The sequence below is a fragment of the Diabrotica undecimpunctata genome, chromosome 1, assembly GCF_040954645.1.
Source record: "Diabrotica undecimpunctata isolate CICGRU chromosome 1, icDiaUnde3, whole genome shotgun sequence".
NCBI lineage: Eukaryota > Metazoa > Arthropoda > Insecta > Coleoptera > Chrysomelidae > Diabrotica > Diabrotica undecimpunctata.
The window spans coordinates 60,181,641-60,194,899 of record NC_092803.1 but is presented as its reverse complement, the minus strand read 5'-3'; the positions used below and the strand labels follow the sequence as shown (position 1 = coordinate 60,194,899).

General features: G+C 29.7%; 1 protein-coding gene across 2 annotated transcripts in view; it reads right to left on the bottom strand.

Annotated features, from left to right (window-relative positions):
- Sh (Potassium voltage-gated channel protein Shaker) overlaps window positions 1-13,259 on the bottom strand; it is a 566,859-nt gene that overhangs the window by 327,469 nt on the left and 226,131 nt on the right. The window contains exon 1 of one of the 2 annotated variants that reach the window (XM_072543321.1): window positions 7,041-7,136. The exons of the other annotated variant lie outside the window; for it this stretch is intronic. Within the exon in view, the coding sequence (XP_072399422.1) occupies window positions 7,041-7,093 (53 nt within the window). The 5' untranslated portion in view covers window positions 7,094-7,136. Of the gene's footprint in view, window positions 1-7,040; window positions 7,137-13,259 lie in introns of those variants that run through there. 2 annotated transcript variants of the gene reach the window in all.

Here is a 13,259-nt window from a genome sequence, read left to right as displayed (position 1 = left end):
AGAGAATATTTGAAGAAGAAGTAATAAGGATGTATGGAAAACCAACCATTACGGCAAAAATACGAGCCCAAAGAACTAGATGGCTTGGTCACATTATACGAATGCCAGATATTCAAAATGTTAAAACACTACTGAAGAAGGGAGAAATGGGGAAAAAAGAAGAGGACGTCCAAATAAAAAGTGGTTGGAAGCATTAAAGCAAGACTTGTCAGAAATAGGCGTGAAAAATTGGGAAGATAAAGCAATGGACCAAAAAAAATGGAGGAAAATAACTAAGTTTTTAGAAGCCAGGGACCTACAAAGCCTGTAGCGCTGTTATATACAGGGTGGTCCTTAAGTAATTGTACAAAAAGAAACAGTAGATTCTACATTTTAAAATATTACGATTTAAGCTAAATTGCTTTAATAAAATGTTGATATTAAGAAAGATACAGGGTGTTAAAGTGCAAATTAAAAATTTTATTTTTGGCTATAACTTTCATGTTTGTAAACATTTATGCATAAAAATTTACAACTGGGTACTTTTAAATATGAGAAATTATAATTTGATGCACACTTTGATGTATCGGATAGAGAGCGCTACATATGCTACATATGTGGCATAAATTTGCACTTAACTTTTTTGCTCTTTGAGTGAACTGTATTTGTGATACAAAATATTAAAGATACATTATTTCAACAAAAAAAAGGTATACCTGTTAATAACTTTTAAACTCAATAGTTTTCGAGATAATCGCATTTTACAAATCAGCTGCATATTTCTGAGTTAAGGCAATTACCCCAGGCAACGAAGGAAAAATAGACAAAAACATTAATAAATCTAAATTTTGGTATAAAATACCAATAACTAAAGTTAATAGTTAACGAAATATTAAATAAAATAAATATATCAGCAGGATAATTAATAATAGGATATGACAAAAAACAGAATAATAGGATTTTACATCAAACATTTTATATTTTATGTTAAATTAAAGTCGTAATCAAAACATTTTGTTTACAAACCAAATTAAGAAATAGTTAAACTAAATTACTAAACTTTTTGTTAAAGTAAGTGTTCGATATGTCTACCATTTTCATTAATTCATTTGTCAATATATTCCATAAAAATCATCTCATATTAAATAGCATCATTGGTTCTAAAGAAACTGTTGCAGTATTTATTTCTTCCCATATTTGGTTGCAAATGTTTATGGCAGTCTTATAGACACGTTGTTTTAATACGCCCCATATACCAAAATCAAGCGGATTAAATTCTGGGCTACGTGGTGGCTATAATGTATAATGGACGAATCTATATCCAAATCTTATAGTATATTATGTCGCAAAGGTTAAATAATGTATTAAACTGTGATGTATCTCATTCATTGGTTACTTATATACACTCATATAAGCTTACGAGTAACTATAATTACATACCGAACAAAAATGGACTATTATGATAATGATGATAATATTATGAGCTAACGAACTAATATTATGCTGAACTAAATTGCCTGTTTGTTTACTATATTTATACCAATATCGGTTATTAGGCCAACTATGATGTTTTTGTAAAAATGCTGAGTCTTTAAGGTAAGATTTGTAGCAAAAGTATTATGAAACAAGACACGTGTGTTATTTCATACCTGTGCTTTAGTTTCCATTTGTCATAATAAAAATGGGCAAACAACAATTTACGTAATGAATAATAAGTATTATTTTGGGTTTTTTTATAAATTAAATAATTATATCAATATCTCACCACATTGCCAAGGAATATGACTGCCACGTCCAATCCAACGTTCAGAAAAGGTATATTTAACTATGTTCTCAACGCCTTCTCTCTAGAATATGGTGGTGTACCATCTTACAAAAACCATATATTTTGGTTTTTCAGCATTTTACAATAGGGAAAAAGTAATACAACGCCAGTAGGTATAGAAATTTAAGAAGCGATAGAAAAGGGAAATTGTATACATGATGACGGCCAGCGTCTGAATACGGACACGGCACCTAAAGAAGAAGATGAAGAATATTTTCTCCAATAAGACATTTAGCAGCCATAACAAAAATTTTGTAATGTTACATTATCATCTTTGAGTTGTTTTAATAAGAATAAACTATGAATTATGCTTATCTACAGGTATTGAGTGCTTTACCGCACAAATATCACAACTAAGAATTATGAGGCAGCTGACTTATAAAATGCGATTATCTCGAAAACGGTTAAATTTTGAGGTTACTAACAAGTATACCTTTTCTTTGTAAAAATATTGTATGTTTAATATTTTTTAACACAAATAGAGGTAACTTTAAGAGCAAAAAAGTTAAGCGCAAATCTATGCCACACCTGTGGCATATGTGGCGCCATCTATCAGTAACATTAATTTATGTATAAAATTATAATTTATCCTACTTAAAAGCGTCCAATTATAAATTTTTGTCCAAAAATATTTACAAACGTAAAAGTTATAGCGAAAAATAGAATTTTAAATTTCCACTTTAACACCCTGTATCTTTCTTAATATCAACATTTTATTAAAGCAAGTTGGCTTAAATCGTACTATTTTAAAGTGCAGAATCTATGGTTTCTGTTTGTACAATTACTTTAGGACCACCCTGTATATAATATGGTGAATATAAATTTCATCTAATACTGACTACTCTATAGAGATGATAGATAAATTTGACAACCGCTCTTAACTGATAGACGGTCTTAAATATTTTTTTATAATTTTCAGTTAAGAAAAAGATCATCGTCAGCGGCGATAGATATGAGCGGAGTGAGCAGAATGCGAAGAGCCATTGTTAAATATGTGTAAACAGAAGTTATTTCGTTTAAAAATACAAATTTTAAAATTTTACAAACATCATTATTTAATTCTTTTAACAAAGGCTGAACCTATATAATTTCTTCAAACAAATCGTCTCCCTCTATATCTAGATGATCAATATTTTTTTTTCAAATTTCTACAAAACGTTTTAATTGTGAGTTTGCTGTACTGTCGTTCAAAGTATATAAAAATTTAATAGAATTAACTTGATTTTTCAATATGGATCTATAACAGTATTATTACCTTACAGTGGAGAAATTAATATGATGTATAAAATAAAAGTTATTTTTATTAGCCTTGAAACGATTTCGTGAGAAAAAATATTTTTTTCCAAAAATTATCTTATCAGAAACGTTAAAATTGTACCATCGGTGAAAAAGTATAATTTTATATTCCTAAATAGCCCGAATGATTGTCTTAAACGGAGCCACTATTTTTACCTGCATACGCAATTATTTAAAAGTCAAAAAAGGGTTGTTAAACATTCAAAACCACGATAATACCACACCAAGAGTCTTTCTAGCCCTTTGAAGTTGGGACAACCTTGGGAATGCCGCTAAAATATTAAATGGTTAAAACGTTTTCACCTTTCTCTTTTCGGCCCGTCAAGCTCTTTAGCACTTTATATTCAGAATGTCTTTGTAACGTACTGAAATCAATAAAAAAATGCTGCGTCGATTTGAAAACAACGCCGTAAGGTCGACTTTTTCAGTGTTTTATTTATGTACCTTCGACATCTAAAAATAATATTGTCGAAATTATTTGAATAAAGCTTTTATATTTTTATTTCGTTTCCTTTTATGGTGATAAATATATAATTGTTATATGAATTTATTAACTATTACTATACACTGCTACTACTGCAACATGTGGTTTTCATAACATATTGGGTATTGTAATTTAAAAAATTACTTTTTATATTGTATCTAAATGTCAAATTATTACCGTTTCGTCTTATAAATAGCCTGAAAATGGCCAGTTTTTTCTTTATATTTAGCTAATCTTTTCTTTATCAAGTTATCCACATTATTGTAAATTATGCCAAGCAATTTAAACTAAAGAAAATACCAAAGAAAAATAATTGTCAAAAATCTAGTAGAAGAAAAACAACCGGGGAGATATGATACCGAAACGGTAAGGCAAAAAATACGAACATGTAAAATTGAAAAAAAAAACGAAAGAAAGGCCACAATCCAAGTATATAATAAAAATTGGGACTTGTAATGTGAGAGGTACTAATAAGCAAGTAGCTTTAAGAAACTCTAAGACCGAATTATGGAAAAATATGCAATAGATATCCTTGGACTGCAAGAAACGAAATAACCGGGAAATAAAATAATAAAAATACGAAAGAGCACATTGTATAAGAGTGAGGGGACTAGGAGATATTTTGGAGTGGATTTCATGGTGTCGAAGAAAGTAAACATAGCAGTTGTAGATTTCCAACGGCAGATAAGTATCATTCATGTATATGCGGTTAATGAAGATAAAGATTTAGAAACCAAAACAGAGTTTTACGAAAAGCTAAGCACCCAAATAGGGAATATGCAGAAATACGATATAAAGATAATCATTGGTGACATGAATGTCACCATATATAGAATATAGAAAAATAACAGGGGGACGAAGTTTATATAAGGAATCAAATGAAAACGGGAAAAAGTTAATTAAATTTGCTACAGAGGACAAAATGAAGCTAGCAGGTTTGATCACAAAGAAATTCATAAGGTAACATGGACTTCTCCCGGTGGAAAAATAAAAAGTCCGAATTGAAAGCAAAGATGATAAGGCAATAATGGATTACAGGAGTTACAGAGGGCAGATACCAATAGTGACCATACACTAATTATAGCAAAACTAAAACAAGAACTACCAAGAATTCCAAAACGTATTAGAGATAGATTAAATACCCAATTAGAGCGCCTTCAAAAGAAGCAGGTTGTAAACAGACTAGAGGAAGAAATAAATAAAAAAAACTAGATATTTCAGTCAAACAGGATATAGAAAAAGAGTGGCCGACCATACAGACAGCCATATCGGAAGCAGTGGAAAAGTGTATAGGAAGAGAGCATATAAAAAGACGGCAAGACTGGTTCGATGAAGAATGTAGGAATGTTTTGGCAAAAAGAAACAGGTCGAAACTACAAAGAGAGAAAAAAAAATCACAAGATGCGATCGAAAACTATGTGACAAGAAGAAAGAAAGTGAAAAGAATTTGCAGAAAAGAACTGCTAGAAAAACAATTGAAAAACATAGAAGAAGCCTACATAAATAAAGAGGGAAAGTATTTCTACCAAGAATTTAAGAAATCCAGAGAAACAACAAAGAATAATCTACAGTATTGCAGAAACAAAGAAGGCTTACTTCTAGGTGAAACAACAGAAAAATTAAACAGATGGGCGAAATATTTCGAAGATCTATTAAATACAGACCAACAAGACAAACTTAAGGGGAAATGAGAATTGCCAAGAAGATAAAGAAGGGACGTGCAAGGGATCAACTCTGAATAAAGTCAAAGAAATAATAAGAGACCTAAAAAATAACAAAAGTGCAGGAGAAAGTGGTATCCCAGCTGAGATTTTTAAGGACGGTGGCGAAAGATTTAAGGAAATGACATTTCACTTGACACTAATAATTTGACAAAAGAAAGAAATGCCGAAACACTGAAATAGTGCTCTTATATGGAGTGCGAAAACTATAGAGGTATAGCACTATTAGAAGTAGTCTATCAAATACTTGCAAAAATTATTAGCACAATATGATTGGAGCATACGAAACAGATGGGCGAAATATTTCGAAGATCTATTAAATATAGACCAACAAGAAGAACTTAAACGAAATGAGAATTGGCAAGAAGATGAAGAAGGGACGTGCGAGAAACCAACTTTGAATGAAGTCAAAGAAATTTAAAGAGACCTAAAAAATAATAAAAGTGCAGGAGGAAGTGGTGTCCTAGCTGAGATTTTTAAGGAAAGTGGCGAAAGATTGGGGGAAAAAATATTTCACTTGACACTAATAATTTGGCAAAAGGAAGAAATGCCGAAACAGTGGAAAACTGCATTTATTTGTTCTATCTATAAAAAAAAGAAGACAAAACGGAATGCGGAAACTATAGAGGTGTAGCACTATTAGAAGTGGTCTATTATTATAAATACTCAGTTATTATAAATTAATGAAACCACCATTATATAACATAATATGTAACACCATTGAGTTTGCTGTACCAATTGAGTACGCTGTTGTGAACAAGTACATTTATGAACAACCTATTTAATATTAACATATATAACACGAGTCTAATGTTCACGTTCACAATACGCGAAACTGTCACTACATACTTAAAAACAAATCGCTGTAGAGGTCTTTCAGATAAAAATTGCCTTAATTATAAATATTTCACCAAAAAGCATTAAACAGCTAAGCAGAATTAGTTTCGAAAAAACTATAAAAAAATACCTTCTGAAACATTAACTGCTCAAAGTAAAAGCATTACTGCTCAGAGGAATATGTGTCTCATTACAGGACATCCACTGAACTGCTTACCGTGACTTTGAAATAAATCTTTCTTGTTTGTGATATATTCAAGTTGCGTTTTATATTTCTTTTTTATATAATATGTTTTTTTTTTGACTTGCTACAAACAATATTTGTATTAGTTAAGTAATTAAATAAATAAACTCTAGGACTTTGTGGAATGTTCCTAAAAAGCAATTAAATGGCTGTGTAAATTAGACATTAATATCTGTGTTATATTATATGCTAAATAAATAAAAATATTTGCTTTTTCTTACAATAATTGTAATAACTTTTGTTTGTAGGGGATTCTTCCTTCTGGGATTTTAAAACCAATTTATTTTTGTTTTTGTTTTGAACAGCACATTGAAATAAATTCATCTAATATTCCATTACAACTATGTGAAAACAATTTTAATGCTGTCAAGATGAGTGATCTGCAACAAATGCAGATATGTATTTGAATAAAAAGAATCGAGAGTTCGTTCAAAAATTATTCAAATGATAATTATTGTTTTGTCTACTTTATAAAAAGAGGGGGATTTAAGTTACTTAGGACATAAATTAATAATAAAAAATGGTGTTTGTTTCATAATCAAAATCTTTTGTTAAAAACAATAAATAAAAAAGTGAGAATATAATTTGTTATTACTTGGTTCTTTGTTGATATCTAATTTTCGTATTTATTACTGAATAATCAAAAAAGCATACCTTGGAAACCTGGATTCATCTCCTAGTCCGTACAGACCAGCGACAGCGGCCATTGATGCTCAGAAGACGATTCTCGCTTCCCGCCATTAAGATTCCGACATGTACACATTCCTAAAATAGATCCTTTCCACTTTCGCGTCCACGATAGAAACGCTGTCATCATCCATTCTGGATTTATCCACTGGCAACACTTTCATTTTGGATGTCACTTAACTCGTTAGCTGCCGTAATTAGAAATTAGACGTACGACTCGTCCGGTATATGCCCGATAGGCCCGTCCTTTTCAGCATCACTTGAGACAGAATAATTGTAATAAAAAAATATAAAATATACGCCTTTATTGCTGGTAATAGTAATAAAAGCTAGTATGTTTTTTATTCTCTTAAACTTTAAATGCTCAGACATTTTTCATTTGCCCCAAATTTTTACATCAGTTTTTAAATTAATTTCAAAATAAAAGCGAATATAGTGTTTAACTCTCATGTGAGTGGATGGATTTTATGTAAAAGTGACTTACACATGCACCACAACTACTTTTAAATAAAATTTAACCTATATGTATGTCTGTGAAGTGAAATTTGGCTTCAACTTTGTTCATTAGCCACAGATCAAAAACTTAAAGGTAAAACCATTAATATTGTGCCACTCTTCATATGAATGCATATTATACTCTTTGGGGGTGGCGGTTTACCACGAAATAAAATTTACAATCTAAAATTTACAAAAAAAAATAATAATAATTTAATTATATAATCTTTGTCATTATGTAGATCCTATCTTCGCTTCTGATAAAAATTTATCTATTTCTTCTTTATTCAATACTTTCGATTTTTTTGGTTTGTAGTCGATGGATTTTCTTTTAAGGACTTTTGTATAGCGGCTTATATCTACATTATGTTTAATGTTAAGTGTGGACTTAAGCATCAAGTAATTGCTCCAAAGGCTTTATGGCTTCAGGATATTAAATTTTTTCCATTAGATATGCAAGAATGACTTCCGCATTTATAGAATGTACATTTTTATCATGGCTCCATTTTTGAAATAAATCGTAGACCAATTCATACCTCTTTCTTGACTTTACCGACAATAATTCATAAATAGCGGCTTTAGTAGTTTCCCTAATCCCATCTGGAATCATTTCGGCTTCAATTTCACTGCTGATTTCCATTTCTTGAGATTAAAAAACAAAAAACTGAGCGAAAACAAACGAATCTTAAGTGACAAGCGTTAAAGCCGTTACCTAGTTACCCAAAATCGTCCCGAAAGTGAAAAAATTAGTCCCGAAAGTAGCTACTTTAGGTACGAGTTGTGTAAAATGGTACTTTGGATTTAATAAATCACACCGAAAGTTTTATTTTCGGGATGGCTGCAGAAAAATTAAATTTATCAACCGGTAAAGTCGTTTCACAAATATGTGAATGACTAATGGTTTTTCTAATTTAGTAGAAAGTAGGCAAATAGGAGAATAGATATTTGTAAGTTAAAATACATAATAAAAAATACGTTAGAATACATTATAATACATGATAAAGATAAAACAATTCTCATAAACGATTAATGTTATTAGCCCAGAGATAGCAATTTTAGAATATAAGGTTTTAAGTCTTTTGTTTACAAAGAAATTGGACAAAAAATTAGACAGTTTTGTGGTCAGGGATAAGTATGCAATAACCGAAGTAGTATTAACTGTATTGTCTCTAGAAAACTGGAAACAAAGAAAATATCTTGTTTATGTAAAATTTGAAAATACCAAGGTATTTGACAAGTCCCAGAATTTGATTATTCGAAAGGGATGGCGAGGTATGTAGGATTTTTGTTAAAAAAAATTTTTTGTTAAAATCCTTTATAAAAAGTATATAAATTAAAAAACTCAAACGGGCTATGTAGGATGTGTGTGTCTGAATGGTGAAAATGATAAAGGATTGAAGTGACGAAAGATGTTTTGCCCGGGGAAAAGAAAAATTACTGTGATTTAAACGTCAGAAGAAGCACGTTGTTTCTGTTTCATATCCTGCAGTGAAAGTCAGCAGAGTTCTTGTCAAATAGCAATTTTAAAAGGTTTTTGGTGTCTGTGGAATGAGCCCCAAGGTTTGGTAGCAGTAGACAACGAAAGTACATCCTGTAATAAACAAACAGGTGTATAGTACATTTGGTACTAGTCGATTAAGTGAAAATCCATTCGACTAGAAAGAAATTGGGTTCTTGTAAGATAGGAGTTTGGTCCAGGAGCTTTTGGAGAGACTGTTGCGACGATAGTGTGTACGAGACACGTTGACAAGCAAAGGAGATAGCAGGCATGTGTAGAGCAACTGAGAGTACGAACGAAAGGTAGGCATATCACAGTCGTAAGAAGAAAAGGAGCCAGTAGAGAATTCTTGAAAATAAAAGGTTAGTTTGCCATATAATCAACAAAGACTTTCAACCACTATCTTAATTAGATCATAATTAAATTGGTTTTTTTTTATATTTTATTCAGTGATTTCATTTCGCAATAAATGTAATCTTTTAATTCAGAGAAGATAAAAATTAAAATAAGTAATATTTCTTAAAATAATTTTTTTGTCTTGATTGAATTTAAAAAAGAAAACACAGAGAAGAGATCTTTTAGTTGAATACAAGTCTAAATAATTATTGATAAGTGTATAGGAATTTTAATGAATTTGTAATTTTAATTATACGGATAAGCGCATATGATATATGATTCTGATTAATTGTAAAATTGTCTGACTTTAATAAATTTTTTTGATTTTTTTTTAATTATTTAAGAGTTTAGTATCACAAAATTATTTGGTTTAATTTATTTTCCAATTGTCCATCCTTTCCTCAAAGGCAACTGCTTAAAGAATACTTTAAATCCACTTACTATAATTAAAGATACAAGGAGCCCTGAGATGAAATTTTAATTAAAATAAATTTAGTTTTTGCAAAATTAAGCCCAACGCATATTAAATCAATTAAACATATAAAAGGTCCAAATTTGCAAATCATAATATATATATATATATATATATATATATATATATATATATATATATATATATATATATATATATATATATATATATATTTAATACATTTAGCGGCGAATACTCCAGAATTTAAACTCAAAATAATATGCAGACTGGTAATCCACACACGCCTCAGTAGAGAATTATTAAAGCTCGCTCGTTGAAAGGTTATATCGTTAATCTGAGTGGTCAGTAGTAGGTGAAAGCAGTTACTCCGACTAAAGTACCAAAAATTTAACTGGCAAGGTTTTGGCTTCGGTATTTTGAGATATGCTAACCAATTACGGTAAGAATAAAATAATTGTAAATGAAGAATATTATATTTATGACGTTAGTTTTGAAGAAATAAATGATGAAAAATGTCTCCATATAAAGAAGAAAAAAGTTCGTTTTACTAAGACAATGCACAGTATTACAATTGATTATTGCGATAAAAAACAGTACAAATATTTTAAACACATAAACACTGTTAACTGGAAAAAATAATCATTTTTAATCAAATAAGTAGGTTAATGTGAAAACTAAGAGCTATTTTTATGGAAAAGGCAGGGCGTTATATAAAAAAGCCTATACATATTTGTTAGATTATTACTGGAATCAGCGTATAACAGTATATAAATTTAAATATATATATATATATATATATATATATATATATATATATATATATATATATATATATATATATATATAATATATATATATATATAATATATATATATATATATATATATATATATATATATATATATATATATATATATATAATATATATATATATATATATATATATATATATATATATATATATATATATATATATATATATATACTACTACCAGAGAGAGGTCTCTGGACTTCTTGTTACTTCTACTTACTAGCGTACCTGGCTGTTATTATTTTGTTATATTTTGGTTATAATAACCAAATACTAGACTGCATTTTATTTCAGTTGAACTTCCACAAGTGCTCCTGATGATGAGTTGAATAACTCGAAACACGTGTAGAGCAATGGTGGAGTTCCGATTGAAATGAAATGCAATCTTTTACTTTCATATATATGTATATATATATATATATATCTTTTGGATAATCTTGTTAATTGCATTTACATAGTTGTTTTGTTTTGTTGGATATAGTAAACCACAGATAAAGGATTGTGATTATTTTTATCTGAATCGTTAGTGCTCTATACAATGACTAGTTATGTCCCCACAGGTTAATGCAAAGTTAAGCTCTATATTAATTATAGAGGTGTTACTTAAAACATTATTCTTTACATTAATGTCAACTTACACTAACTTTGGGAACACCCTGGTATGCTAACAGACTTAAAATTACCGCTCTGTTAGGTTGAGCTGTATGAAATGTCACTCCTATTTTTCAAAAACGAATACATGTTGAATTATTGAATCCCTTCGTGTACAACCTTTAAAGTGGTCGCCTCGGTAATTTTACAGTGTGCAAGAAAATTAACATGAGAGCTTCCAAACTGAAGGAGATCAATATTTGCACAGATAGCCAAGCAGCCATGGGGCTCTCGTAAGTAGAATAAGTAGACTCTAGGCTAGTGTGGGAATGTCGACACGAACTCGAACACTCGAACACGAGTTTGGCTGAACATAATGGTTTTACACTGGTATATATTCCAGGTCATCAAGGAATATATGGCACTAAAAGAGCATATGCACTTGCCAGAAGAGCATCGGGTATACAATATTTCGGTCCAGAGCCGGCCGTGGGAATGCCAAAAAGCATCGTCTGCGACCAGAAAAAAGCCTGGTTCTAAAAAGAAATAGTCCAACATATCTTGCATGACTGCAAAGCATTGGATGGCAGTCGGCAAATACTTTTTGGAGACAACCAAGTGACTCCATCCACTAGACTTGTCTAAGCTAGTATAGTGTTCCAGAATCTTGGAATGGGTATCATGAAGAAGTGTAAGATGTGAAGATTTACCAATGGAAAGATGAGGAGATAGCCAATTGGCTACAGACGATGGGTTTATAAGAGACGGCTTCCAGAAACAAATACTTTTATTATATATGTTCTAAAAATGTGCATTTTTTTAATATTATATTTTAAATTATATTTTTTGTTATGTTTTAACTTTAAACAACTTATGTTTAAATACAATTAAATATTCTTATATATATATATATATATATATATATATATATATATATATATATATATATATATATATATATATATATATATATAATTACAAAATGTGTATATTACAAAGTATTGCGTCAAATTAATGAATATTAAATTTGATTACATAAGCCTTGTTATTGAGATAAATGATCTTTAAAAATTTGGAAATTTCTACGAATTTTCTCATGTAATCTTCCGGCCAGAAAAATTGACTATGTACATAGTATTAGTGGCATGTTGCGGCAAGGCATATAAGTTATTAATATAGATTTATAATATGAATAATAAACAACTTTGTTTCGTTAGCACAAATCATGGGATTATATATATATATATATATATATATATATATATATATATATATATATATATATATATGTTATATGGTTTTGTTATTGTTCTATTATGCCTCATATTGTTGAAGGTGGAAGGAGAATTCTGATTTTTGATGGATTGTTGAAAACCGTAGATATTGGTTATCTGTTGCTGGCGTTGAAAAAGATCATCCAATCCTGACAAGTGAACTATTGTGGGCAGTTTTAAACGGTATAAAAGTAATTTGTAAAAAAAAGTTTAAAAAGTGGTAGCAGTTTCTGTACTAAGAATGGAGAAGATTTGAAGAAGTTTTGAGTATTTGAATTGTGCAGTATTTGTAAGTACAAATAAGTTTATCATTCATTTGGAGTACCATAGCCAAAAATATTCTGACAGTCAAAGAGAAATAGGAATGATTGTTAGGACATTTCATTCCATGTAGGTAGTACAAAGAAACCAATTTTAGCTAGAGATTTTGACAAAAGAACTTCAGGGACATTTAAGAATTTAAATAACTGAAAATCAACGGTTTGTCGAGAAGAATATTACAGAAGCACAAAGTTTTGAAACGGAGTACTAAAATAAAAGTATTTTGTGTAAAATTTAATTTTTTAAATTTTCTGAAAAATATTATCTGTTTTAAAAACTAGTTTAACTTGGGCTGGGAAGTTTAATTTGTCAGGATAGGATAACATTGATATGTCTCACTGAGCTGTTTATAGGTGTAATAATTTTC